This window comes from Centruroides vittatus, unplaced genomic scaffold (genome assembly GCF_030686945.1).
Source record: "Centruroides vittatus isolate TY-2023 unplaced genomic scaffold, ASM3068694v2 contig_452, whole genome shotgun sequence".
NCBI lineage: Eukaryota > Metazoa > Arthropoda > Arachnida > Scorpiones > Buthidae > Centruroides > Centruroides vittatus.
In genome coordinates, this window is record NW_027122248.1 from 2,422,658 (window position 1) to 2,436,423 (window position 13,766).

The 13,766-nt window shown below is 29.9% G+C and overlaps 1 protein-coding gene and 1 long non-coding RNA gene across 5 annotated transcripts in view; both read left to right on the forward strand.

Moving 5' to 3' along the window:
- Nucleotides 1-13,766, forward strand: part of LOC136977221 (M-phase phosphoprotein 8-like) — an 82,170-nt gene that overhangs the window by 43,783 nt on the left and 24,621 nt on the right. For all 4 annotated transcript variants that reach the window (XR_010881051.1, XM_067272691.1, XM_067272692.1 and 1 more), the window contains exons 3-7: nt 6,144-6,911; nt 6,994-7,057; nt 7,133-7,347; nt 7,466-7,552; nt 7,632-7,786. Coding sequence is in view for 3 of the 4 variants with exons in the window: in XM_067272691.1 (XP_067128792.1) it covers nt 6,144-6,911; nt 6,994-7,057; nt 7,133-7,347; nt 7,466-7,552; nt 7,632-7,786 (1,289 nt within the window). In the remaining variant the exon portion in view is untranslated. The remainder of the gene's footprint in view (nt 1-6,143; nt 6,912-6,993; nt 7,058-7,132; nt 7,348-7,465; nt 7,553-7,631; nt 7,787-13,766) is intronic.
- LOC136977254 (uncharacterized) lies at nt 9,000-11,630 on the forward strand. Its single transcript, XR_010881057.1, has 2 exons — nt 9,000-9,160; nt 10,253-11,630. It is a non-coding gene; the product is annotated as an uncharacterized lncRNA (long non-coding RNA).

Here is a 13,766-nt window from a genome sequence, read left to right on the forward strand (position 1 = left end):
ACCAAGAATTCAGCAGAAAAATTGAATAAATAAATGAAACCAAATATAATTATCTCAATAAATTTTTAGGAAATATTTCTATATAAGCTAGTAGCTCCAAGCATTCAGAAGTAATGTGGTATCTTTACATTACTGTTCAAGAATCCTGATAATTTGTAATTTTTTTAACTGTAGCAATATATACTAGGGTAGGTCTTTTCTAATAATTTTGGTTTATCCCATAATACTCCCCATTTCCTTGTTCAAAGCTGTGAGAGATAAGGAATAAGATATGTTTTAATAACAAATGCTACAATTGTACTCCTTAACCCTTTTATTTAAAGATAATGCTGTATTCTCTATGTATTCAGAAAGGTCAAATAGGTTTACAAAATTGCCATAATATTCTACATCTAGAGATTTAATTATGTTCTCAATATGATTTTTAAAAATAAGTTTAGTATCAAAGATTATTCCCAGGTCATTGAATGATGTAACATAATTAACAGGAGTGACATTAATGGAGAAAGTATTAATAGGTAGAGGAGATTGTGAATTAAAGCAATACATAACAACAGTTTTTTTGTATACTAATCCTGAGATTAGCAGATTCAAATAGATATTTTTTAGCAAGCAAATTTCAGACTGTAGGATTCTTTGGATCAGAACATACCAATTTAATGTCATTGGCATAAGCTACAATGTGAGATTTAAGATGGCAAAGAAGATTGTTAATATATATTGAGAAAAAAAAGACCACTGAGAATAGATCTTTGTTGAACACCACATAAAGGATGAAAATTGAGAAATTCAAAATCACCTATTTTAATTTTACATTTTTATACCAAAAAGTATCAATAATTATTGGGTCATGAATGAATCACTAGGTTGATATTATATTCATGAAGCAAGTCAAGATGAGTACTTGGTAAAACAGAATCATAGGCATTGCTAATATCAAATATCAATATATATATTGATATTTGATGTTTGATATTTAATGTTTCAAGAATAATAAACCCTATAATGTTATATATATATATATATGTATATATACAGGGTGGGCCAGCGAAAACGAAACGGCAGAGTGTTCGTGTTCGTCCAAGCAAAGCGCTCGGACAGGTCGATTTTACTCTCGAGGGGACATCTTTTGCAATAAAGTTTTTGAGATTCTGAATATTAACTAAACAAACATTTTTTTCGAAATAAATGCTTGTTTAGTTAATACAAAATAAATGAGTTTTTAAAATTTTTTGTTGTCTGTTGTATTCAGAATCGCAAAAACTTTATTGCAAAAGATGTCTCCTCGAGAGTAAAATCGACCTGTCCGAGCGCTTTGCTTGGACGAACACGAACACTCTGCTGTTTCGTTTTCACTGGCCCACCCTGTATATATAACATTACAGGGTTGCTTATTCTTAAAACTATTAATGATAAAAGATAAAGTTTGTATAAGATTTGTAGTGTAGTTATGGAATGATGGCAAATACCACAGTGTCGAAAAGGCAAAAGTTTACTTGTCAATGGAGAATAAATTCTATGATATAAACAGATTTCAAATATCTTTAACATAACAGATGAATGCATAATAGGATGAAAAGTATTTTTATCAGAAACAACCAAACACCTTATGTTGCTGAGAAAAAATTTAATAACGTAGCAAACGTTTTCAGCCAAACCTGTTGGCCATCATCAGGCTAAGCATTAGTCATCATGAAAAGACAAACGTATAATAAAGCATTGGAGGAATATATTCAGAAAACCGAATGCGAGAGGGTTGACGAAAAGATTATCGATAGCGTCGACAGAAGAGTTAAGAAGCTTGAAAAAGCTAAACTCACTAATTTATTACCTTTCCTCAAAAATTGTCGGAATCCTAGGCCAGGTATGCCGAGATTATTTGCGTTTGCCAAAACCCATAAAGAGGGCAAGGAAGTAAGACCCATAGTTGAAAGATGCAGAGGACCAACTTTTTTTCTTGAAAAGAGATTACACAAGTTTCTCACCTCTCAACTTCAAAATAACATATATGTGGCACAGGATCCCAGGGATGTGGTTAATGAGATACAGGATCTAATTTTAATGGAGGACGAGGTTGGAACTGTAATGGACTACGAGAGCTTATACCCCTCTATAAAAATTGAGTCATGCAAAGTAGCGCTTTTAGATTTCATGCATAACAAGAGCCCAGATTTGGCAAATTACAGTAGTGATTTAATAGAGCTAGCTAACCTTGTCTGCTATGAATCTTTTTTTGCCTTTAATGGCCGTCAATACAAACAAAAAAGAGGAGTCCCTATGGGAAGTCCTATGTCAGGATTGTTGTGTGAACTTGTATTGAGAAGGTTGGAAAAAAGTGTTCTTTGTAGCTTCATGAATGACATTGTATATTTTAAAAGGTACGTGGACGATGTCCTGGTAATATGGAAGAATGACCAAAAAGTCGAGGAATTTATTAATAAGATCAACAACAACGATGACGGCCTCAAGCTAAAGATTGAACAGACGTGTTCCTCACGGATACATTTTTTAGACATTGACATTGAATTCAAAGAAGGACATTTCATCACTAAAGTGTACGTAAAACCGACGCATAGCCCTCTGTACATTCCGTCGTGTTCTAATGATCCTTACCAATACAAAATGGCTGCTTTTCGTGCTCTCATTCACAGGGCTTATCTCTATTGCAGTAGTGTGGTTGATAGACAAAAAGAAATCTACAGAATATCACATATCGCTAGAACTCTAGGGTACAGGGTGGATATGATTACAGCACTAATCAAAAACTACAAGATTAACAAAACAAAAGCTCAGAGAGGGGATTTCGGCAAATTCACAAAGTTCACGTATGACAGAAAGAAAGAAGCCATCATGAAGGAAATCTCAGCCCGCAAAAATTCTAAATTAATTTTCAAGAGAGCTCCCAACCTGTACAAGTTATTAAGAAACGACAAAGACAACATTGATAAAGAAAGAATGGCTGGAGTGTACAAAATTCCTTATGAGAACCAAGAACTAGGCATTTATAAAAACTACATTGGGGTCACTAATAGAAACCTAGGGATTAGATTAAGGGAACACAGGTACAACATCAGCAAAAGATCTAACGCCACAGTTCTATCTCAGATGGCGCAGGTTGAAGGCTCGATAGTCAAATGGGGCGAAGCAGGCATTATTAGACCTGTACATTCACCGACTTTAGCATTTAGCGCCGAGAAAATTGAAATATTTAAGAGCAGATTGCATAATACCTGCATTAATGCCAGGGATGCTGAAGGGTTGCCTTCAGCCTGGAAGTATTTAATTAAAAGATTTGAGAGCTCTTAATTTAGTGCCTTGATTTTGTTTTCATTGTATATCTTGCATTTATTGGAATTTCATATAATTTATTATTATGTAATGGCTTAATATTTATTTATTTAGCCTATACATATTTTTATATTTCTTTGTTATTTATTATTATTTTTTTATTATATGTATATTTCATCCGTTATTTTATTTGTATTTATATTTTTATATTTCTTTGTTATTTATTTTTATTATATGTATATTTCATCCGTTAGTTTATTTGTATTTAAATTTTTGTTCCATTTTGTTTGCATTCGAATACGTTTGCCTGACGTTATTAACATTTTTTCTCAGCAACATAAGGTGTTTGGTTGTTTCTGATTTACATATTGCTGAGTGAGTTCATTTCAGTATTTTTATCTTTTTTAAGGATTGAACTAATTATCAAAGAAAGCCATTGATTTAAATTAAAGTTTGATCAAGCAAACTGAGTAAAAAGTTTATAGAGAGTTATGGGTGAAGTAGGTTCCAATGATTTAAAACTATGGCAGAAATTTGATCTGGACTAAATGTAGAAGTGTTAATTAAATTAATAGCTTGAGAAACCTCAGAAAATAAAGGATATTGAATATGAGTGTGAAAAGAAAGTAAGCAATTTAAAATCAGCATTGGTAAGAGTTTTGACCAAGTTTTGTTTAAAATCTAAGTACAGTAAAACAGTTGTAACTTGAATATTTCTATAGCTTGAAGAAAACAAAGTACAGTTTAACCCAATTATAACATCATCGGATATAGCAACAACCCTAATATAATGTCAAATTTTTATTGGTCCCACAATTTTACTATACTAGATAATGTTAAAAAACCCACTTCTAACGATATAAAATCCTGTTTTAACATCATATTTGAAGCACTCCCAAATTTACAAAATTAGATTACAAATTTTATTTCACAAAGAAAATACTATGTGTTTAGTCCTAGGGTCAGAGTCCACTTTCCTAGAATGACTCTTTCCACCTGACTTCGGTGGGGTGAAATTCGCCACTTTTAAATGACGTGACGATCTGTTATTACGTACTCATTTTTAAATTACTTTATGCTAAATTGTTAAATATTCTATTATTTTTAATATAACATATTATATCAAATAGTTTATAAAGAAATAATTGAATTATTTTTGATTATCATTGTTAATAGATCTGACGTTCTGAAGAAAATTTTTAAATGAATTGTTAGAGGAATGCATAATAGTATATAAATATAAAAATACTGTAATTATTTAATTTTACATAAGACCTCATCTAGTGCCTCCTTGATTAACACTGTCTGTTCGAAGTCTAAAAAAGGGTCAAAATTTACATTGATTCAAATTATCATGGCATTTTATTAATTTGTATATAATAAGGTTATTTCTGAACACGAACCAATCAGAAAAAGGTGGCAATTCGTCGTAGTGCTGTATTCCCCTAAATCTGTTTGGTGTAATTTTGGAAAAAATATAACATTATGGATACCATAGGCAATATCTGCTTCACTTGGCAAGAATTAACTGATAAATGCATGAATGGAGTGTGGAAGACGATATGGATGGAAGTATCCAAGGATTCTCACAAGAAGAGCCTATTGATGACCAAATTGTCAACCTAATCGATATGGCAAGATAGGAGGATGAGCAGGATATTGAGGAGTTACTACAGGTTTCTGGTGTGAGTCTTACCAACGACAACCTTCAAGAACTGGCAGAACAAGGAATTCATGTAGAACTGGAAAATAGTAATTCTGAAAATGAAGAACCCAAAGATCTTGCTACAGATTTTCTTAGTAAAGTTTGGTAATGATAACTGAAATCGTTGATCAAATTGTAGCGAATGATCCAGATTTTGAAAGGAGTGCAAAAACAAGATGAGGTGCCGAATCTAACATGAACCATGTGCCAACCAAATAATGATGGTTGGTTTCCTTGCGGTAATTTATTACGGTAAATCGACATTGGGAATTAAAGGTATTCCCAATGTCAATTTACCGTATTAAATTACTGCAAGGAAACCAACCATTATTACAAGATGAGGTGCTTTGCTTTGGATGCAATCTTCTACTACTGACATTTGCTTAATGAGAGAAAAAGAAAGTGACAAATGACATTAGATAATGTCATCACAAAAAAAATCAAGAATTTCATTCATCAAGAAGACCATCACAAAAATAAACTATATATTTCTGTGTGCATATGTTTGTGTGTTATGTAACATATATAATTATGCAAATTAATATAAAAATAACTTAAAATTAAAGTAAAATTTGTTTATTTTTGGTTGCATGTTTCCCCTTTTCCTATTTATTGTGTTAAAATGACCTCATTTAATGATGTTTCATTTAGTGTTTTGTTGTCTAGAAACACATCCTAAGTGCTAAATGAGGTCTTACTGTATTTAATTTTACATTATGATAAGGTAAAACAACAACAATCTGTATGATGCATGGAAATATAAAAGATAATACAATAAAAATAAATAAATAAACTAACTGGTAAAAAAGTTGAAAATTACAATTAATTAATAAGCAACTTGCATCAGCCAAATTGTTGAGGGAAAAATGATGATTAGGTATCTTATTTATTAGGTAGCTATATCTAGAAAATGTATCCTATCAAGACTGTATTGGGATAGTTTTAACTACAGTCCTAAAGATTCAGAAGACTGAGTGTCTATTTCCTTTCTAAGAGAATTGTCTCCTGTTTGTATTTTTACTTCAGTTAAACAGTTTATTTTGATTTTGTTTTTTTCAAAAAGTTTAAGAACATTACAATAAACATTTACATTCAGCTTTATATCATGTGATTATATAATTTTTAATTTTAATAAATTTTATTAAAATAGGATGCTTTAGAAGCAAATGACAAACCAGTTCCACCAAAAGATACATTTTGGAAAGATTTTGAGGAAGGCAAAATTAATGTATTTGAACAAGATATGTATAGTAGAGTCAAAAAAGCTCGAAGTCAAAAAGAGAAACTACAAGATTCTGTGGTGACCAGTTTAGGAGACTGTTGTTCTAACTCCAAAGATTCCAACAAAAAGGAAAACAGTATTAGTTTATCAAAAAGAAAACACAGTGTTCTTCAGTCTAATTTAACATACACATTTCAAAGGAGAAGAAACAAAAGACAAAACATTATCATCAAATCTGCTGATGTTACAGGTTCTGATAATCAAGAATCGGACATATTTAATCATGACTATAAATCATCCCAGAAACTTTCAGAAAAAAGTGAACCAGAAGATACTGAATTGACTACAAAATGGATAAAAAGGCATAAAAATAAAGAAAGGAACATCCCATTAAATGCACTGCAGAGATCCCAAATAATAAATAATGAAAAATTATTGCAGAAATCCAGAAAAACAAATGGAACGAAAGAGAAAGAGACTAATTGGTCATTAAATTGTTCTGTTTTGGTTGAAAATATAAAGCTCAGTAATGTTCCATTAAATTTGGGTCCAGATTCAAGAATGTTAATTAAAAATACTGAAGATGGATACAAAATTACAGCATGTAATGCTAAATCACGGCTTCTTCCTATAGACACTGCTATACCTTCATCAAAAAAAGAAGACTCTCAACAAGAAAACAATTCTAATTCATCAGTATGTAAATTTTTTTTTTATAAATGTAAATTACCATTTGTATAGTATAAATTGTCTAATATTTACAAATGTTTATAATTAGATATTCAATGAAGAAAATATAAAATTAATGAATTCTACTAACTCCTCAAGTACAGCTTTAACAAGTAAGTATATTTATTTGATAAATTTTAAAAAAAGAAAAGAAAAATATTTTAATGATTTAATTATTCATTTTATAGAAAATTGCATAAATGTCAAAAATGGTGATTATAAAAATAATATAAAATTACATGGAAGTTGGAATGATGAACAGTTTAACAACACAATAACCCCCTTGGCTTTAGCTGTGTTAAAAGGAGACACAGAAGAAGCCAAATTACTAATCAGTCAAGGTGAAGATGTTAATTTAAAATTAAAAAGTGGTTGTACAGTTTTAATGGTTGCCAGCGAACAGGTATTTTTAATTTTTAACAATTCTAAATTTATATGAAATTAATGAAAATTAATCATTCAAATTTACATTTATGTTGTTTTAAATTTCAGTTATTACAAATAAGCTATTTTTTATTTAGGGAGATGTTAAAATGGTTCTTACATTGTTAGAAATGGGAGCGAAAAAAGAAATAAAGAATTTTAAAGGAGAAACAGCACTGATTATGGTAGAAAATACTGCATTTAATTTTTATGAAAAAATAAATTTGTTTATATATTATGATTAATTTTTAAAATATTTTATAGGCTAGTAGAAAAGGCCATTTTGATGTTGTTCAGCAACTGTTAGATCATGGAGCTAATTTTTCAGTATGTAATAATGAAGGGATGACTGCATTGCGTGTATCATCAGCAGCTGCGCAGACAGCCGTTCGAAATCTTCTTAATAATCACATTACAAGGTATAATTTTTTTTAACTAAAATAATTCAGTTTACAATGTATTCATGCATAATTCAATTCTTTTCAGTTTATATTATACAGTAAGTTGAAAGATTATAATTAATAAGTAAAAATATTATTCTAAGTACAAGTGAATTTAGAATAAGCCAATGACAAATGTTGGTAGCAGATAATACATAATACAGTGAATTCGCTTATTGTAATCACTATGGAACTCACTTGCACTGATGATGATCAACTGATAACCAGCGCCGGATCCAATAGATGCGAGGCCCGATTGAATTTTTTTTTGCGGGGCCCCTCAAACTTTAAATAACAAAATTAATTAACTGTTAATTTACATATTGAAATATGTTGTTTTATTTTTAATAATAATATACCTAGATATTTATTTTTGTAACATGTACTATTTTTAAATATATAAATTTTGACGTGATGCGGGGCCCCTCCAAGCGCGGGGCCCGATTGGCACCAATCGCTCCAATCACCTCAAATCCGGCCCTGCTGATAATGTTAAGCAGGTGCCATTTATATGGTGAGGCCAAGTTATATACCAACTCTAAATTGCAGTTACAAACACTTAGCTTTTCCTTCATCTGAAGTCACTAAGTGAGTCTTTAGATAACATGAAAAATTCTTGTGGTACTACAGATTTATTCTTCTGCTATTGCAATTTTTCCCAAAAGCACCAAAGATCATATATGTATACCTTGCCTTTAGTTCTCTCCCATTCACTCCATAGTATAATTGATATTATTAACATTTAAGTAGGAGTTCTAATAAATTTCCAAATTACACCTTAGCTATATAATATCATTTCAGAGAACTTTGATGGTTAAGACACATGATATGTTGCTTGCCATTCTAATAAGCTTTTTAGTGATGAAAAGAGCATTTTGATGACTAAAAATAATTGTACACATTTTAAAACAATAACCCTAGCTTGACTGTGCAATGTTTTGTTTTGTTTACACACAGCAGTATTTTCATTATTTTGCTTAAGAAATCAAAACTAAAGATGACATCAATTTTGATTTATTTGCTTCATTTTTTAAACTCTATAGTTTAAAAATTTGTCTTATATTAAAGTGACATTTATATGCAATTTAAAATATTAATAACTTTTGAGCTAGAAGACAATAGTACAATAAATTTTTTAAACAGTAATTGGATGAACAAAACAAATTTCAGCATCCTGTTGATAGTTTATACCATATAAGGAAGCACATTTTTGAACAAGTGAGGGCAAAAATTTTTTATTATATATTGCTTCATTTTTATTTTATTTATCAAATAGTAATAATGTACTTGAAAACAGAGATGACATTGAATCTATGGACGAGGGCAGTCTACAAATATTTAGGATTCTATTGGGTTGTTTGGAAAGTAATTTCGTTTTTTTATTACTAGAGGAATTAGATGTATTTTTACCAGCCAATTTTATTTTAAACCACATTTTCATTATATACTTCAACAGCTGACATTTTAAGGCTTATTTGTAAAAAATTTTGTTTGATTCTGTACAATTGTTTTTTTTTCGGTGTCCTGTCAAATTTGGAAAATCAAAAACATCATTTTCAGCATATTTTGCTTTTTTATAACTAAAAAATCAAAATGCTGTTCAAACAAGAAAAAAATTGTGGTACATGTTTGGAGAAGATGTGTTGAGAGAAAGACAGTGCCAAAACTGGTTTACAAAATTGCGTTCTGGCAATTTTAATATCGAAGATACACCACATTCTGGATGGCCATTTGAAGCCAACGAAAACAAAATAAAGGTACTATTGAAGCAATCCGCCGTATAACAACACGTGAAATCACTACGAAATTAAATCTGTTAAATTGAACTGTTTATTATTACTTAAAACAAATTGGTTTTTTTTTCAAAGCTCGATATATGGGTTCTACATGTTATTAAAGGGAGATGCTCTCTATGGTAGGATTTTAAAGAAATTTGTTTTTGAGCTTTTACCAGACAATTTAACAATTGATTTGAAAGTGTACTGCCATGAAGCAAACAAATTGAGTAATATCATCAAACAGAAAAGGCCAGAATTGATCAACAAACAAAGTGTAGTGTTTTACCATGATAATGCCAAATTTCATGCAAGTTTGGTAATTCGTCAGAAACTGTTATAACTTAGATGGGATGTGTTATCACACCCGCTATATTCGCCAGATTGGGCACACTCAGATTATTACTTGTTCCGGTCTATACAAATTCTTTTTAACTGTAAGACATTTACTTGAAATGACAATGTCAAAAATCACTTGGATCAGTTTTTTGTAAACAACGATCAAAATTTTTATGAATGTGAAATCATGCTACTACCAGAAACAATGACAACAGGTATTTGACAAAAATGGTCAATATATAATTCAATAAACTATTTATTTATTATAAGAATATTGCGTTTATTTTTCTACGGAAAAAACAAAATTACTTTCTGAACAACCCAATAAAAGGCAAAACTTACAGAACATGCACAAATCAAACAGAATAATCTGTTGCATTCTTTTGTAAAACTCAATACTAACAATACAGCTGAATAAATGCAAAACACACATGCTGTTCCAATGCTGACATATTCATATGTAGTTATAAATTGATACACACATACAGAACTAGAAAAAGGACATGTAACATGACTTCTAGAATCTGATTATGGTGTTGGGTGGCCTCTTCTATATTCTCAAATAAAATGCACACAAGTTGTCAGGTAGATTGAGCTTTCATTGATGGATGATGAACACATCACAATTTTAGATTTCGTATCACTATATCCATAAATTTATTTACAACCTTGTTTCTGCTCATCACATGATTTTTTTATTTGAGAATATACAAGAGGCCACCCAACACCATAATCAGATTCTAGAACTTGCACAGAACTAGAACAATTTGAAAGAAAATATGAACAACATTAATCAAATATAAGGAATGCCGCTTTAAGTAATACATAGAAAGGCCGACTCTTTCTTATAGAGAGGATGAGGCTTCACAGATACTTTTAAACCTGCACTACAAACAAATACAGACAGTATGGGAATTTTTCTATAGAAAACAAGAAACATCACAATAACATAAAGGTGTAACTCCTACAGATAAAAACAGTAACCATTAAACTTACATAACATTGACCTGGATCTAACACAGTACACAAAATGCACAGACATCAACAGACACTCTTGAAATCAGAAAGTGCTCTATGGTAGGCACCCTAACAATCTCAGCCAGGATCATGTTGACAGAACTGTGTGTCAAACTACTGGCTGACTCATGGATAACTCTTTGGGTAGATAAAAGAATTTATGGTTGCCATACAAAACCAGGCCATAAATACAAGAAAATAGTGAAAGCACATCTTAAAAGACAACACTTACAGGAAATGCTACATCATGCACGAAACTATACAATAAATCATATCAGGTTGCAAGCTTCTAATACATACTGAATGCTTACATTGACATAACCAAATAGCAAATATATACATCAAAAGCTTTCATACAAACAAATTTCTATACACCCTGGAATCATAACAACTCACACAAAATATACTATAGCCAATCTATCACAACAGACCAGATATCACTATTATTCACAAACAAAACAAAATCACAGATATATCTGTTCCAAACACCCGCAATATATAAAATATATACACTGAAAAATTAGTAAATATTCAGGATTTACCCACAAAAAATTTATGTGGAGAATGAATAAGATACTTTTCCAATAGTAATTTCTTGCACAAGTGTTACACTTGTTAAATATATCACTTTTGCAAGTTATGTGTTCACAGATAGTGAGTAGGATACCTTACAAGTAAGTATAAATCATATACGACTACTTTGATCCATTTCAAAGAACTGAACCAAAAGGTGGCAGGCTTGACAGAGACATAGCTGTTTATTCATTTAAAAAAAAAATAATACAAATGAAAGATAACACTAATCATTGCCACACATATAGGTAATGACGGGAGAGAAATTTAACACTTATACAGAAGTTTAGAAACATAAGGCCTTAACGAAGCACATACATCATACTACAGAAGGTACTATATTAAACACAGATACATACACAAAGAGTATGTAAGCACATTTATAACTTGTTCTGAAATTATGCTTGATACAAGGTGAAGGCATAACACTAAGCACTGGTATATGACATGTAGGATATCCTCCATCAACACTGCTATAATTATAATAATAAACACTTGTTGTTATTACATTATAATAATTATTAATTTTTATCTTTTGAGGTTATTTCTCCTATATATTTTAAGTTTAGTTCATACAGAGAATTGCTGGTGAAAAGCAGAAAGATGAACAAATATAGTTAGGTCTTTTCTGGCAAATAGGGATCACATTTTAACATGCTGAACTTTTCTGCTACTGAAAAAAAAATTCACCACTAATTGGAACAACGAATTCCTGGAGATAAGAAAGAGAGAGTTTTAAACATATAAAAATAATTCTTCATAGCTGACAATTATTTTAATTAATTTTAAAATTTTCTTTTCAATAAATAAAAGTAAGTATAAATAAAATTTACTGTTATCAACTGTCATCTTGTTTTTAACAATATATGGTGTAGTTCACATTATTGCTTATTTTGTTGTTCTTTTGCAAAAGTTAGCATCAAATTTGCTGTGCAAAAATAAAGTTTTGTTTCCACATCCTACTTTTGCTAGCAAATGTCTACATGAATTAAACTTAAAGTTTTCCATATCAGAAATGAGGAAGCAACTATCAAATTTGTATCATTAACTTTTTATGTAAATAATATCCAAATTCATTAAAATTATTGTTTGTTTACTTTAACATTTATTATTATATTACTACTACTTGATAAATAAAATAAATGAAATGATTGTAATAAAAAAATTTTGTCATTCAACAGACACTTTTATCTTCCACACTTGAAGTTCAGGAGGTTCCCTCTTATTTTTCTGTATTTCTTTTCATTTCATTTCACTTACTTCATTGTAGATGTAATCATATAAGCTGCATGTCAATAAATGTCATGATTTCAATGGCTGTTGCATAGGTATGGGTCACCAGACAGTGGGAGCAAGTTATGCAAGGGCTTTTTCTTTGTTCAAGCAATTTCCTATAGGATATATGTTGTCATGGGTTATCCACAGAAAATTATGATAAATACAATTACAATTAGTATAAATTCCAGCTTTTTGACTGATATTAAAAGGACATGCTAAGACAATTATTAAATCTTCAAGTTAATTGCTTTTATTAATTACTAATAAATATATATTATATTATTATTAAATAATAATTGTCTAGAGTTGTTTGCCCTTTGTTTCTTTTTTGCAATATTGTCTTTAACAATAGCTACCACATATTTTGAAGTAAGAAAAACCAATAATTTAGATAATGCACAATTTTTATCAGCTTTATTTTGAAGCTAACAGCATAAAAAGACAGCTTAAAAATGCATATTTACTTCAAAATAATGAAAATTAAATGTGTAAATTAAAAAAATACTTTAAAATTCTTATTACAATAAAGAAAGTTTTATGACATTGTATCAATGTCTGTGACTTACAATAAGCAGATTTTACTCAATATTATTATATGCTATAATTATTGTCTTTTTGCAATGGCATAACCTAGTAAAAATATGATATTTTTACTAGGTTATGCCATTGCAAAAAGACAATAAATGTTTGAGTTTCAAATGACTAAATGACATTACTTGATTACAAGTGATATCACTTCTGTATAGTATCATTTGAAATCAATCAGAAACCACGTGCTATCAATTGACACTATTATTAAGTAATACGAAATGTCAAATCAATTTAGAAAACATTCAGTCTTTATGTGCCAAAATTATTTCTATAAAATCTAAGAATGGTGCTACATTTCTGATAAACAAAGTATTTATTTGATTGTTGTTTTATATATATATATGCATACATAAAGAAGGTTATAAAATTTAAAACATTTTCATGTA